The sequence below is a fragment of the Zootoca vivipara genome, chromosome 3, assembly GCF_965207765.1.
Source record: "Zootoca vivipara chromosome 3, rZooViv2.hap1.1, whole genome shotgun sequence".
In the NCBI taxonomy this organism is placed as follows: domain Eukaryota; kingdom Metazoa; phylum Chordata; class Lepidosauria; order Squamata; family Lacertidae; genus Zootoca; species Zootoca vivipara.
The window spans coordinates 22,560,807-22,575,101 of record NC_142586.1 but is presented as its reverse complement, the minus strand read 5'-3'; the positions used below and the strand labels follow the sequence as shown (position 1 = coordinate 22,575,101).

The 14,295-nt window shown below is 41.8% G+C and overlaps 1 protein-coding gene across 1 annotated transcript in view; it reads right to left on the bottom strand.

Annotated features, from left to right (window-relative positions):
- ERICH1 (glutamate rich 1) overlaps positions 1-14,295 on the bottom strand; it is a 51,286-nt gene that overhangs the window by 32,879 nt on the left and 4,112 nt on the right. Inside the window, exons 2-3 of the mRNA XM_035109940.3 lie at positions 7,712-7,870; positions 2,792-2,926 (exon numbers count right to left, since the gene is read on the bottom strand). Of these exons, the coding sequence (XP_034965831.3) occupies positions 2,792-2,926; positions 7,712-7,870 (294 nt within the window). The remainder of the gene's footprint in view (positions 1-2,791; positions 2,927-7,711; positions 7,871-14,295) is intronic.

The following is a 14,295-nucleotide window of genomic DNA, read 5'->3' as shown; positions in this document are numbered from 1 at the left end:
TGCAGCTTCAGATTACAACTTGCAGCGTGAATTCTTAGTCTCAAAAATGTTATTATTACTAATAAGAAGTGCTGTGTTGTGACATCACAACAAAGAACAAACATGATTAATGCTACTTCCCCGTCAAAAGCTTTCACTCTTTGTTCCTTTATAAGCCAGATGGTGTGCCTTAAGGAGCTTATCCTACAGAAGTGTTCTTAAGTAAATAGATAACCACAAAAAAATACTTTGGGAACAGCCAGAGTTCAAGATTAAACAGCTTGAAGCCACCAAGTTATTGATTTAGGTACCGGCATTTGATGTATGATAGCTTATCTGTGGCTCAAAATTAACACTACATTAATGCCCTTGTCAAAACCATCAACTTACTTATTCAAAATGTTTGGAGTGGGGAAGGATGCTTTGAAAGCAAAAATTTCATTTAAAAAAGTTCTCATAAGATTTCTTGCAACTTCATGCTTGTTGAATCCATTTCATTTAGAACCCTCTATTTCCCCCCAAGTTCCTTAAAAGGTATGATCATTTCCCGCGAGCACTTTGCAAGAAACTGAGCACTTTGCAAGGTTTCTCTTTTAAGAAGCTATTGCCGAATTTTTCAGTTTAGCGTCTGAAAATTTAGCAAAAGGCAGCTTTCAAAAATTATACTCTAGCGTCATAATGGCCCAGTTTGCAAGTCACATTGAAGCATAAAACATTGTTTTTAATGAACATTGGTTTCATGTGAGAGAGCAGCAGGAAGCTGCTCAAATGTTCCTGCAGCACCTTGGTGGACTAAGCAAGCAATAGTTGTGTCATCCAGACCTGAGCTTGGTTCCCCCCACCCCCCACCCCTGGGTGATAAGCCAAGAAAAACCTTGGTTACTGCTTGTGGCTTGTTTGGAAGAAACAAAAGTGCCCAGGTCTTGATGACATGGCAAGTCAGACTGTGGCTTCTTTTGTCTGCAAGCAAGGGAGGAACGCTGCGGGAAACTTTGAAGAACGTGCAAGAGCACTCTGCTTGTTCGCATTAAACCACCGTCTGCTTCAAACAATGGGTCAAAAGTGACCTGCCAGTAAGGTCAACCTAACATCTTGTGCATGCTGCCCCTAATTATACTAATTAAATTGTGTAATCCTGCTGTAATAAATGACATTCTGCAAAATGTGTGATGCAGCAGAGGAGTGCCTTTGGACAAACTGATGGTGGGAAATAGAGAAGAGGAACAGGAAATGAAGTGCAAACACCTCCTGCTTCTGTCAACCATGCAAATTAGAACCCTGTGCAACAACACTAGTCAGAAACATACCGCCCAGGTAAGAGCAATAAACCTGATAAATGGCAGCTGCATGTCACTGACATGAAATCTCACCTGGGTCATGGATTCTATGCAGTGGCCAAAAGGGGGCAGATCATGGATAGGTTGCAATGGCGAAAGTGGGGCAGAGAAGAACAGTTTTGGGACGCTAGATTTCAGCTGGGCAGAAAAAAGGAGCAGCTATAGGCTATGAATTAAAAGCTGTCCCAAACACAGGCTCCATGCCAAAACTGAAATAGAAATAAATAAAACCAAGGCTTTTTAGCTCTAAGTACCCGTAATTATAACCTTGTCCACTCACAAGGATGCATGGCTAATAAAGCTAGAGACAGACAGAGTAGAGAAGTGTAATGTTTATCCTAAATAAAGTGGGGAAGCTTGAAAGCATATAGAAAAAATACACAGAGGAATGAAGATATATACTGAAATACAGTCACCTAGCTATACTTTATTGGTCCTTTTTTCCCTCCGTCTCTGGCTAGACAAGCTTGCCATGAATCAGACTTTTCATTCTGCCTAGGCTATCAAACATCTGCCCAAGTAACAGGGGACAGGAATAATGGGATACAGAAATGTGTGGCATCCTCAGTTTGATCGTGCCATATTTTGCTACTGACAAATTTGTCTGTACCTGTAATTCTTAAATACGTCCAAAAAAAAAAGGGCTCCCAGTACGTTTCCGAGCACAATTCGGGCCCCCTCCCATCTGGCCTCAAGCCTCTCCGAGGCTCTAAAGGAAAGCAACAAGGTACGTCTTATTTTCGGGGGATGTCTTATATTTCGCGAATGCATAAAAACCCTGCCATGGCTTATATTATGACTACGTCTTAAAAAAAGGGGAAACACGGTACGTATCACATTCAAAATCTTTAGTACTTTGGAGCAGAGGAGGAGCCTAGGGGGCGCTGCAACTCTGACATAGAGAATTGAGCTGAACAGAAGGTGGGAGACGCCAAATTTTGGCCTTGTACAGGGCACTGCTGAAATCTGAAAGACCAAACTGCACCCCATTCAAAGACCCTGAAACCCTGTTCCTCCATATAGAAATATATATTTGAAGCCTGATCCACAGTTTAGTAAGGTCAATGGTAGGTATCCTTCCCCCCCTTAGTTAACATCAGGGCTTATCTTCCAGCCGGAACTCAGTTCTGGCACCTTTCAGGTGGGCGCCATTGCCAATATAAGAGAACAAAAGAGGCGTTCATGGTGAGTCACCTGGCACCTCCTTTTCTAGAAAAACAGCACAGATTAACATGAATAAAGACTCTAGGTATAACATTAATAATGGGATTTACTCAACCGAAGCATTAGGCCTGCAGAAGAATTAAGACAGCGCCACCTTATTATGCCAAAGAGCAACAAAGAAATGCATAAAGCAAGGAAGCGAGAGGTCTGGTAAAGGGAGTCTTGGGAATAAATTTACCATTCACCTGTAACTTTCAGCTTTAAACAATGACCTCAGGGGGGCGGGGACCCGGTCAAGAAAAATGTCTCACCTGGAGTATTGGCATCGCTGTCTTCACTCTCAGAGCTGCCATTGCTGGGTTCGTTATTAGCAGCTGGTACATAATCTCCAGGGGGTGGATTCACTGTGTACATTTTCCTCGGAGGCAGACTCGCACTCTTTTCACCTAGAAGATAACAACAAAACTGTTTATTCAAGTTGGCTGCACTGCTCTGGCAGAGACAAAAACCAGGGGAAATTAGTTTGGCTGCCCTCATCCGCAGGAAGAAGCTACACAGACTGAAGCAGGTGGACTGAGAAATTGTTCCATGCGAATAAAAACAGCAAATCTGCTTTACCAGTGATGCCCAGTTAAAAGAACCCTGGGGGCAGGGTGGGGGGCGACTCACGGTATCACTTTATCAGTTTACTTTATCTTATCTTTAAGAAAAATTGAGGTACCTGACTAATGAAATGTGCACCAATTGATTATGGCTGTGCTTTTTCACGTGAACAATTTCGCAGAACGGTCATGAACTTTCCCACTTACCTTGTCAGAACTACGTAAACAGGGTTGAAAGACTGGGGAAAAGGTTAGTTTATGGCAAGTAGAAAAGTTGGATGTTATTATGAAGTAAGAATTTTACATCGGTTTTTAAGCTGATAGACAAATTTTTATCTTCCCTTTTTTCCTTCTCTTCTTTATGTTTTTTTAAAAAATGAATGTTTAAAAATGCTTGAATTTTTATGTTTATTTCTGTATATGCTTTTTCTCAGTTCTTTCAAGCTTGAATAAAAATTAAAAGAAAGGAAAAGGGAGGGGGGCTGGGAATGCTACTGCAAAAAACATAATTACGCTTAAATGCTGCTCTGATCTATGGCGCGCATTAATAAAGACAGCAATTCTCTCACAAATCACCTTGCAGAGTGGATGAAAAGAACATAAGGAACCCCACTCCAAAGAAGTTACAGGACACTTTTGAAAAGCATCTTAAGGAGACAGCTTTAATAGAATTTGGCCACACTCACCAAAATTCAGTTATGCCATTAAATCTATAGCTATTGAGAAACCGAACAGAGCTGAAGGAATGCCTACTCCCACAATGATTGCTTTCACGAGGTCGTGTCAGCTTTCTGTGCACATTGCAGACTTCAAGGAGCAGGGCCTCTCATAGATCTTGACGAGACACCTTAATTTCTTTTGTTCAGCAGAAGAAATTAGGACATTTCACAGGGTTCAGGAGACTGAATTCCTTGTGCTCATCTCATCACTGCTGCCTATTTGTTTCGGACAGCATCAAAATACTAACCCCGCCCTGCGCCTTGCATTGTCTAAACCCAACTCTTTTAGAGGTCGCGAACGGAAAACAGAAATAAATGCAGCACAATAAATACAAACTGATTAATCATGCAGTCTGAAAAAGACAAGACATCAAGGCAAAATTAATTGAAACTATTCAAGTAAATTCATTTCCCTAAATTCATGCTAAATCCCTCAAACTGCCAAGTCTCGGATCCAATTTCTCCTATCACTGTTGATTAATAATGAGGTGTTAAATCAAGTGCTGGAATTAATGAGAAGCAAACGCGAAAGTTAAAGGGTGTTAGACTCCGCTGGATAATATCAAACAGGCTCTTGCGGAGGGGGAGGAGGTTTTTTGGGGCAGGCTCATATCCCTGCAGAAAGTTCATTCAAAAACAGAACACTGTGTTGTCATCTAGTTTCTGAAGATTTGAGGGAGGAGTGTGTGTGTCGGGGAACAATTTATTCCACCCCATTGTAGATGCCAAATGAAGAGAAAGCCCAACTGTAATGGTCATTTTGGGTCTCTAGAGATAACCTTCTGAAGGCATTGGGAAAGAGATAAGATGTCCAAACAGAGACAGAATTAAAAACAGCAGTTTGTGGATCCAAATGGGAAAAATAATAATGGCCTCAGAACATTATGAATAATCAACCATCACATTGATAGTTATCATAAAATCAGTCACCAGTAAACAAATTCTTGATTGAAAGGTATTTAAAATGTCATAGTCTGCTCTGCAATGTAGTAATTGCAGTCCGTTGCTCTTTCTTGCCACAGTAATTAACTGCTAAAACGGATTGTTTTAATCAGTTTGAAAAGTTGTTTATTCCATTATTGTGCTGCCAAAATTCCTGATGAATAGGTATAGAGGAGGTTTGCCTTGTGTGCCAATATATCACCGATACTCAAGTCTTTGGAATCAGGGAAACTTTGAACGCTTCTAGTAGAGGCTTGTGAAAATGCATGCAAACATTATCCAGGTCTAAGACAACAGTACTGCTGAAGTAGTAAAAAAGAAAAGAAAGGGGTATTTACGCACTTACATAATCAATTCATGTAAACGTAACTTAGGAAGATGTGCCTACATTGAATCAGAAAGGTCATGCTAAAATCAAGATTTATTGTGGCATTGGGTTATTGGTTCCAGCAATAAATATGCCACTCTTGCGAGACATATACCATTTCTTATTATTTGTATAACAAGAGATTTCTGTTTCCTGGTAATTTTGAATGACAGGATATCCAATAATAAAAAATTACAGTTCTTCCTGCTAGAGGTTTATCATGAAAAATACTCCCCAAGTTGTACAGAAAAGGAGAGTACCGCCTACACAACCAGTGCGTTTATAGTCTTTGTATATGTTTACAGGCTTGTGCTTTGAAACTTGAATTTGCCTGGCCACATGAATGAAGGCGCAGAAACCATTTGCAAGGGAGAATCAGTTGACCTGGGGTGTATGTGTGTGTGTGTGTGTGTGTGTGTGTGTGTGTGTGTGTGTGTGGAATCAAAAGCTTCCCTAGTTTGCCGACTGGATTCTTCCCAACAAATGTCAAATGTATTAGTGTTACAGTATTAAAATGCTAGGTTTGTTTTAAAAAAGATGTGCTTTAAAGTACCCTCTTTGCCAAGTTTCTAAGAGGATGTTGCTAGGACCTTTTCATTCAAGACCAGCACCCTCCTGTCCAAATGTGCATCCTTTGCCATGAGCTTTTGGAAACATGAACAGAATTTATGCTAAGTTAATATGGATCATGAGTTCACATTAAAGCCATGGATCATGAGTTCACATTAATATGGATCATGAGTTCACATTAAAGCCAAAAATTTAGCTGGAACTAAGTTAATCTGACATTTAACTCTGCACTGGATGTGTCAAAGGGTTAAATGTGGCGCAACCCATTGAACTCAGGGGCGTCTATGTTCAGTTTACTTGATGTGCAACTCTAATAAAGTGTTAAGTAAAAAGCCACTAAACGGTATTCTGTTTCATAAAGAGTTCACCAAGAATGCAATTAGAGAGAATAGGAAGCATGTTCTCTCTTTATTAAAAACTACATTCTTAGATATTGGACATGCTCAGTAAGCACATGAATTCTGCGGTTTCATCTCCTTGGGAAGGGTTATCACTGTATTTAAAATACACATTTGAATGGCTTGGGTTAAATCATGAGTTCAAATGGTTGCACCAATGCCTACTACATTGGCTTAGCTCACATGTGGCTTGTTTTAATTATGTTTTGGCATTATGTCTAAACCCAACAGCCATGCTTACACATGGTCTGTATGACCCCCCACCTCAGATGCTCACCATGATAACAAGGCAGAAGGAAAGAGCATATGGCAAACAAGCCAAGCTTTGGGAGGACAGTCCATGATTGGTTTGATCATTGGTTTGAGATGATTCTTGGAACAGTGAACTATGGGTAACACCCAAGAGTTACAACCTGAAAATGCCAGATGAAGAAACATCAAACAAATTTGACACAATGCTTCCAGCAGTTCATGGGCCATACCATGGAGTGTAGCCTATACTCTAAGAAGCAGCTGTGATGGGGAGTATGGCCTACCTGGATGTGAAATCAGTTACCTTCAACAGGCATGTGCTAGTTTTTCTTGGCTGAATTCTAGAGAGAGCAATTCCCAAGTGGCTCTTTACCAGCACTTTGTGTTTTAACAGATGTGACAAATCATCAAAGGTGACTTTTCTTTTGCAATTAGGCAGATGCTGGTTGAACGTTTAAGATTGAGGGAGGAATTCAATTTTTTTTTTAAAAAAAAATTACATTTATATAACACCTTTTATCTTCCAAGGATCTCAAGGTGGTATACGTGGTTCTCCTGCTACCCATTTCGTCCCCACAACAACCCTATAAGGTAGGTTAGGTTAAGAGATGGTGACTGGCCCAGTGAGCATCACGCCTGAGTGGGGATTCTAACCCTGCTCTCCCAGGTCCTAGTCTAACACTCCAACCATTATGCCACACTGGCTGTCTTCTGATCCTTCCCAACAGCACAAACATTTTAGTCGGCCAGATGGAAGCCTCTTCCCTCTCCTCTCTACCACAAGTTGTTCTGGGGGTTCTCCTGACCCTCCAGAGCAGATTTGGGAAGGGGGTGGGTTTGCAGTGGGAGGCGGGGGGAAACCCATTGTGCTAGTTCCACTAACATGCCAGGTTACTTCAACCCAGGCCAATACACTTCCATCTTTCTGAACAGTGTATGTACCTGTTAATGCTTTCCTTGTAACTCCTCTGAAAAGAAATGGCCTTTGTAGCACCGTCTCTTTATTACAAGGATACAGAGGGCCTTCTCGGTAGTGGCACCCGCCCTGTGGAACACCCTCCCATCAGATGTCAAGGAAATAAGCAACTACCTGAGCTTTAGAAAACATCTGAAGGCAGCCCGGTTTAGGGAAGTTGTTAATGTTTGATGTTTTATTGTATTCTTAATATTTTGTTGGAAACTGCCTCGAGTGGCTGGGGAAACCTAATCAGATGGGCAGGGTATAAATAATAAGTTGTTGTTGTTGTTGTTGTTGTGCAACTAAGCACAATGCACATCATTTTATTTCACTTCGTGTAACACCTCCATCAAGGTGACAGTTGTCCAGCAGATTTCCCTTTGTTAAGTCACAGGTTCTCCCGATCTGCAAGCTATATTATACCTGTTAAACTGGAGTGTCGCTGCAAAATTGTGGTACTCTCAGGACCTCCCTGCTCCAAAACTGGACTTCTGGGAGCAGTGCCGCTCTCTGCACTCGAAGAAACCACACCAGGTGGAACAGGAGTAGGAAAGAGCCTCTCCAATACTTTTTTTCTGAACGCTAAAAGAAATAAGAAATAAAGTTTATCCATTACAGTTGATATTTCAGATAGGCCTGCTCTTCTTGCACTACAACCATGTCACAAACTTCAATAAAAATTAATAATGGGGGGTGGGGAGATACCATGGCAAAAATTGAGGTTACGCTTTGAGGTGAAATAGGAGCGCTGCTGCCCGATGCTCCAGCCGAAGCTATCACCGGAATATGTTCCCAAACAATACGACATGATCGTAGGAAGTGCAGAACGCATATGGAGAAAATTAGACCCCTGCTTTTCCATTTTCACAAGAAGCAATTACATAACTGCATTAAATTGCAGACTAAGTGAAGAATGAAGCCACATCTGTTTGCTTCTTTCCACTCTCTATTCAAGAAGCTCTGACTAGGGAGAAAATTTAGGGATGACCTTTACAGTGCTCAATAAATAGTTCGTGCTCTGCTCATTTAAAGTGCTTCATTGATTTCGGCTGGACTTTACCTTATTTTATTTTTTTTAAAAAAATCCTGAAGTATGGAAATAGAAAGCCACTGAGCAACTACCACCAACCATGGTAGCACTTAGCTCATCCCATGATTGGAGTCTACATACTGTACATGTTGCTCACAAAGTTTCAGGTGTCCTTCAGGATTTTTTTTTTTTAAGTCACTACATCTCAGTTGCGTGGCAAGGTCCCAAACCCTCCCGGGAAGTGGAATAAAGACACATGAAACAGTATTTTTGGTTAATGGGCGAAAAAGGCCACAACTTTATTGGTTACAGAATGTGAGTGGTATTGGCATTGGAAACCACAGGACTATATCTGACTCCTGCCTGTCTGCAGGAGTCTTGGAAGGGTTAGCCACCAGTAGGGGGAGCCCTGCTGATGCACATCAACTAGGGACTCCCCCAGGGTCACCGCTAGGGGTTGTGCCATGGCCCTAGCCCTGGGGCTTAGGACGGAGACCACGCCCCCTCCCGGGATTCCTTTAACAGAATACCCTTGAATTAGGAGGGGTAGGTGATGGCCACTACCTCCCCACACCTTCAACCTAATACTCCAATGCCTAACCGCCAAACCTTATAAAGTTGTGACGATTTGCTATGAGGTAGGAGGAAAAAACCAAATGGCCAGTGCCAATTTGCCAAGTGGAAAAATTCCTACCATGCCTCTTGGACAACCAAGGTGACCAACCAAGGTCCACAGCAAGGTCAAGAAATAAAAGAGCCTAACCTAAGGGAGGGAGGGCGGGAGAACTGGCCGAGCAGGGAGAAAAACAGGGGCGAGTCCTCGGCCATGGGCAGTTTAAATAGCCCGCGCCACACCCCCAGACCGTTCGAATTGGACAGCCTACGGGTGACGTGGTCGAGGACCATCCAATGATGCAGGGGTGATCCCGCCCTGCACAGGTGGGGAGGGCTTGCTCCCAGCCCGCAACGACATCTCCCCAGGAACGGGAAATGGCTTTTTTGTTTCAGCCTAAATGCAGGTTAAGTAAGTAGAGCTGTTCCTGCAAAATTCCTATGCACTTAGAATTAAATCCTATTCGTGCTGGAAGCTGATATGCCTTTGTGGGTCATTTTGGTTTCATTAAATGCCAAGGTATGATCATTTGTGGCTTGAAGTCCATTCCAGCTGAAATTCAATGTCTAATAAAAAGGTAGGAGGCGACATAGCAGAATCAGAGTATAAATCTGTCCGGTGCATATTCACTAGAATCTTGGTTCTCAACAACTATCAAAGCAAAACAATTTTACACTTACAAGAAACAATGTAAAGAAGTCCCAATTTATGTTGTTACCGTGTTTCTCATATTATAAGACATGTCTTATATTTATTTTTTCCTCAAAAAAACACACTATGGCTTATTTTCAAGGGATGTCTTATTTTTTTCCTCCTCCTCCTGCCGCGGCCAGCATTGCTGCTGCGCCTATCACTATGTCTTATTTTCGGGGTATGGCTTATATTCCTTGAATGCTTAAAAATCCTGCTATGTCTTATTTTATGGGTATGTCTTAAAATATGAGAAACAGGGTAGAAAGGGGAAACATTGAAAGAAATTAGTTTTGGTGGTTACAGGAAAAGCAGTGTTTATCCTCCAAACTCCTTTGTGATCTAATAGCAAGGTGAAAAAGTGATACATCTCTGTTTACATAAAATGCATGCAAAATCATTGTTGACAAGCAGGGTGGTTTAAATCACAAGTCAGTACTTGCTGGTATAATCTTAATATTTACAAACAAAGTTTCATTTTTGGAATAATAAATTTTCAGAGTAGCTTTTACAGTTATATAAAAAATAACTGATTTGGTTATACTATTAGAAATACATAGACCGATAATTATGAAATTATTGTGAGGATTAATAAGTTATATTTGGACATTTTCTGATGTACTTTATTGGAAGGAGAAAAATAATCATTTCCTTAATAACAATTTAAACAATTTATTTAACTAAAACAATAACATTATAGCATATATCCATGCTTGTTAACTGATGTGGTTAAACTTTTTTTTTTTTAAAAAAAGAACTCAGACTGAGTTTTAGCACACATGAAAAACTTAAAACAAATCCTTATTTCCTGATGAATAGCCTTTGGACTATAATGTAACTTAAATAGAAAACTATCTTTAGAAAGATTTTTCCTCCAAAAGCATTTTATTTTAAAAAATCCAATTTATATAAAAAAATCCAATTAATTTTTTTAAAAAAATCCATTAAAAAACCAGTAATTTTTATCCACCCTGTTGACAACTGATCTTCAGTTACTTCTCTTACATGCTATCAAGTTGGCATACTATCTCATGTTTGGAGGCTGCAGTAGGGAACCACAAGGTGGAAATGAAAAGCACTTCATTTGAAGATTCCTTATTAGAACAGTTTTTATGGGATCAGTTGTGCTTGTGTTTCGTGGGCACTCTTGTAGAGTCAAGGAAACCCATTTCCACCAGTTCATACACTTACGACTGCTTGTGCAGAGTTGTGAGCGGAGTACCAAACCCCTTGATAGCTTGCAAATGTTCATAGCATTGCTCAAATCAGACGGCAAAGAAATAAATGGCCTTTTAATGACCATGGCAAAACTATCCCCGCTCACACACCCACACCCAAAGGGCAGCTTCAGAATCAGATGTCAGCTTATGAGAAGCAAGGAACCCCAACAGCCTGCCAGAGAGCCAGTGTGGTGTAGTGGTTAAGAGCGGTAGACTCGTAATCTGGGGAACCGGGTTCGCGTCTCCGCTCCTCCACATGCAGCTGCTGGGTGACCTTGGGCTAGTCACATTTCTTTGAAGTATTTCAGCCCCACTCACCTCGCAGAGTGTTTGTTGTGGGGGAGGAAGGGAAAGGAGAATGTTAGCCGCTTTGAGACTCCTTCGGGTAGTGATAAAGCGGGATATCAAATCCAGACTACTACTACTCTTCTTCTTCTTCTTCTTCTTCTTCTTCTTCTTCTTCTTCTTCTTCTTCTTCTTCTTCTTCTTCTTCTTCTTCAGTGTATTATTCTTCAGCACACTGCCAGGAGGAGCTAGAAATGTGCACTCTTGGGTGTGCATTTGCAAGCATGGAAAGGAGCAGCAGCATGCCAGCAATGAAAGAAGACTTGGCCATTCTGAACACATAGTTACACCTACCCTGGGACACGCAGGGTTGAAAGGAGAGGAGATTGCATTTCAATTGGAAACTCAAGTCAGCTTGCATTCTCTGAACTGGTATCTTGATGAATGCCACTGCAACCTTTCTCAAATTGGAATTTTGTAGAATAAAAAAAAAACACGGGACAGAGACTTCTCACCTCCATATTAAAAGCAAGAGGGGCAAATGAGAGAGAACACACCCACTTTCTTCGGAAGGTCAGCAGAAGTATTGTACTATGGAAATTAAAAACTGCTGAGGAATTCTGGACTATTTACATTGAACCACCTGAAGGCTACTCTTACAGGCTTCTTTTGCATCACGGCCAACATCAGTATAATGTAGGCTGGATTCAGACAGCATCGATAATGCTCACGTTTTATGTGATTCTTTCACACAAGGTAAAAAAAGCCACTTTGGGGAATCTAGTGGAATCTAAAGGAAGTTTATCACTCATTTGTGTGCTGAACTTCCAGAACTTCCAGTAAAAATCCATTACCCATAAAATCACAGGAGTTTTGTGCTGTAATTTCCCCTTGGTTTTCATCAATCACCCCCCCCCCCAACCTCCCAGTCACTCCCATGATGAAATTTAGGGCAGTAAAGTTCTTTTCTGCTGTTTTCATAAGTGAATCATGGGGGAAACGGAATTGTTCATTAGTAAAAAACAACCACGGGGATGACATGCCTGCTGTTGTGTCACACCACACCTGGTGGGGTGCCGATGAAAAAGCTGCAGTTCCCTAATGCAACTGGTAATGCAGTATATAAAAGGGACCTTAGAAACTGGGGAAACAGAGGAACTACAGTAGCATTATAACCAGGAAAACTAATGCAGCAGTCCCCGCATCTGACTATACATTTAGTTGCAATCCTATGGACTCTCAGAATGCAAAACAATAGCTGTGAAAACAAGTCACGCCACAAGTTACTGCACGCACGCACGCAGGCACACACACACACACACACACACATCGGCAACTACACCATTATTTCTATGTCTTATGCTAATAACCCATACTAACCATACACCAAGTGTGCTAATCAGCACGCAGTTGACAGCAGGAACACTGCAATGACATCACCCTACCATTCACCCAACACGCAAGCGTGCTCCCAGTCGGATAAGGAGGCAGCCAAACTTATAAAGCCAGAAACTGCAGGGCTCACACACAGAAGCTTGAACCCCCGGCAGCCAAACAGCAGCAGCAGCAGCAGCAACCCAGAGAAGTAAGGCTTGCCATTCTATTCACAGTCCGCCAACTACACAGGCAATGGAAAGGAGGAAGCCTGCATATGGAGCCAACATCTCCCCTAGGCAAAGGTTCAAGGCCTTTCCCTGGGAACAATGCCTCGCCAACGCACAACGTACCCAATGTATGAGCAACAGTGGTGCCCTGGTGAGGGCAACAAGCATTTTGCAAGGGGAAAGAAAGGGAGCCATTTGGGCAAGGAAGAACGCGCACGAAACAGCAGGCTCGCAGGAAACGAGGCCAAGTTTTCCAACAGCTCGGCGGAAGCTGTGCAACACGGGTCTTGTTTTTACAAGGGTGGAAATGCAAGTTCTACAACACCAAGCCTACAATGGGGTGTGGTGAGGCCCCTGGTAAAAAGCAGCAATATTGTAAGGAAGGAGGAAGGACACATCAAGAGAGCAACAGGTTATGCAAGACAACTCTAGATCTAAAAAAAAAACCCAAAGTAAAGGTTTTCCTAGCATTAATAAAGTTGCCTTACACTTATTAAGCAAGATGTGCAACTGCATAAATTATATGAGCTGCAACGCAAGAGAGGATAGCTTATTTACTATTATGTAGGACAAGGTTTCCTCCCCCAAAGTGCTTTTGCATGAGACATACAAGCTTTAGTACTGAACTTCCTGTAAGCATCACTCAAATATTTGTGCACTGCCTATTCATATGCAAACAGAAAGCAACATCAACAATGCTCTACAAGATTACATGGTGCTTAAAAGAAAAGCTGGTCTAGGAACACAAGAATCAACCTACCAAGCGTTCTTCTTACAGACACAAAGTCACTGGAATCTTTTTTCAGATAAAGGGACAGCAGGGGGAGAGAACAAGACAAAGGTTCTGACAGTTTGACAATATGCAGCATCAAGGATGCAATTTAATTGAAAGCAATCAAGATACAGGAAGGTTCTGCAAAGAAAAGGATTTGGGGAAAAAAAGTGATGAGGAGGAGGAGCAGTGTTGTTGACTGCAAGACAAGTCTGAAAGCCCTGCAAAATATGGAAAGCAACACTGGAGGCAGAAAAGGAGCAATGGCAAAAGGAGACCAACAGCAGGCACCAGTATTTATTCTCCTCATGGGGCAAACAGCAGCTGAGACGGGTGATTTTGACCAGGAAAATTGTGTAGGGATAGAAGGCTTAATCCCCTGCCTGCCAACAGAAGCCAATTTGCCAGCTGCATTTCTGAAAGAAAAGATCACTAAGAAATACGAATCATTAATCTCCAACGCAACATGCACTTTAGCCTTGTTCCACCAATTTCAGTGGAAAAGTTGAACCGGACACAGGAGCCAGTACATACCGATGCATAACCTTGCAGCCCACATGGATTCTTCTGGCAGACTGCAGCTCAACAGCTGCTTTCCCATCCTTAATCATTTTGCTATGCACTAGAATTAACATCTTCATTTTGTTCAACCTGCAGGGCTCATTCTTGCTATGCTCCTTAATTCTCAGCACATTCTGGCTGCACATCAGCTTCCACACACACCCCCCCCCTTCTTCCAGAGAAGCTAAAGTTGCAACAGTCACATTCTGTAGCTCCTACTGTTGAAGTCACC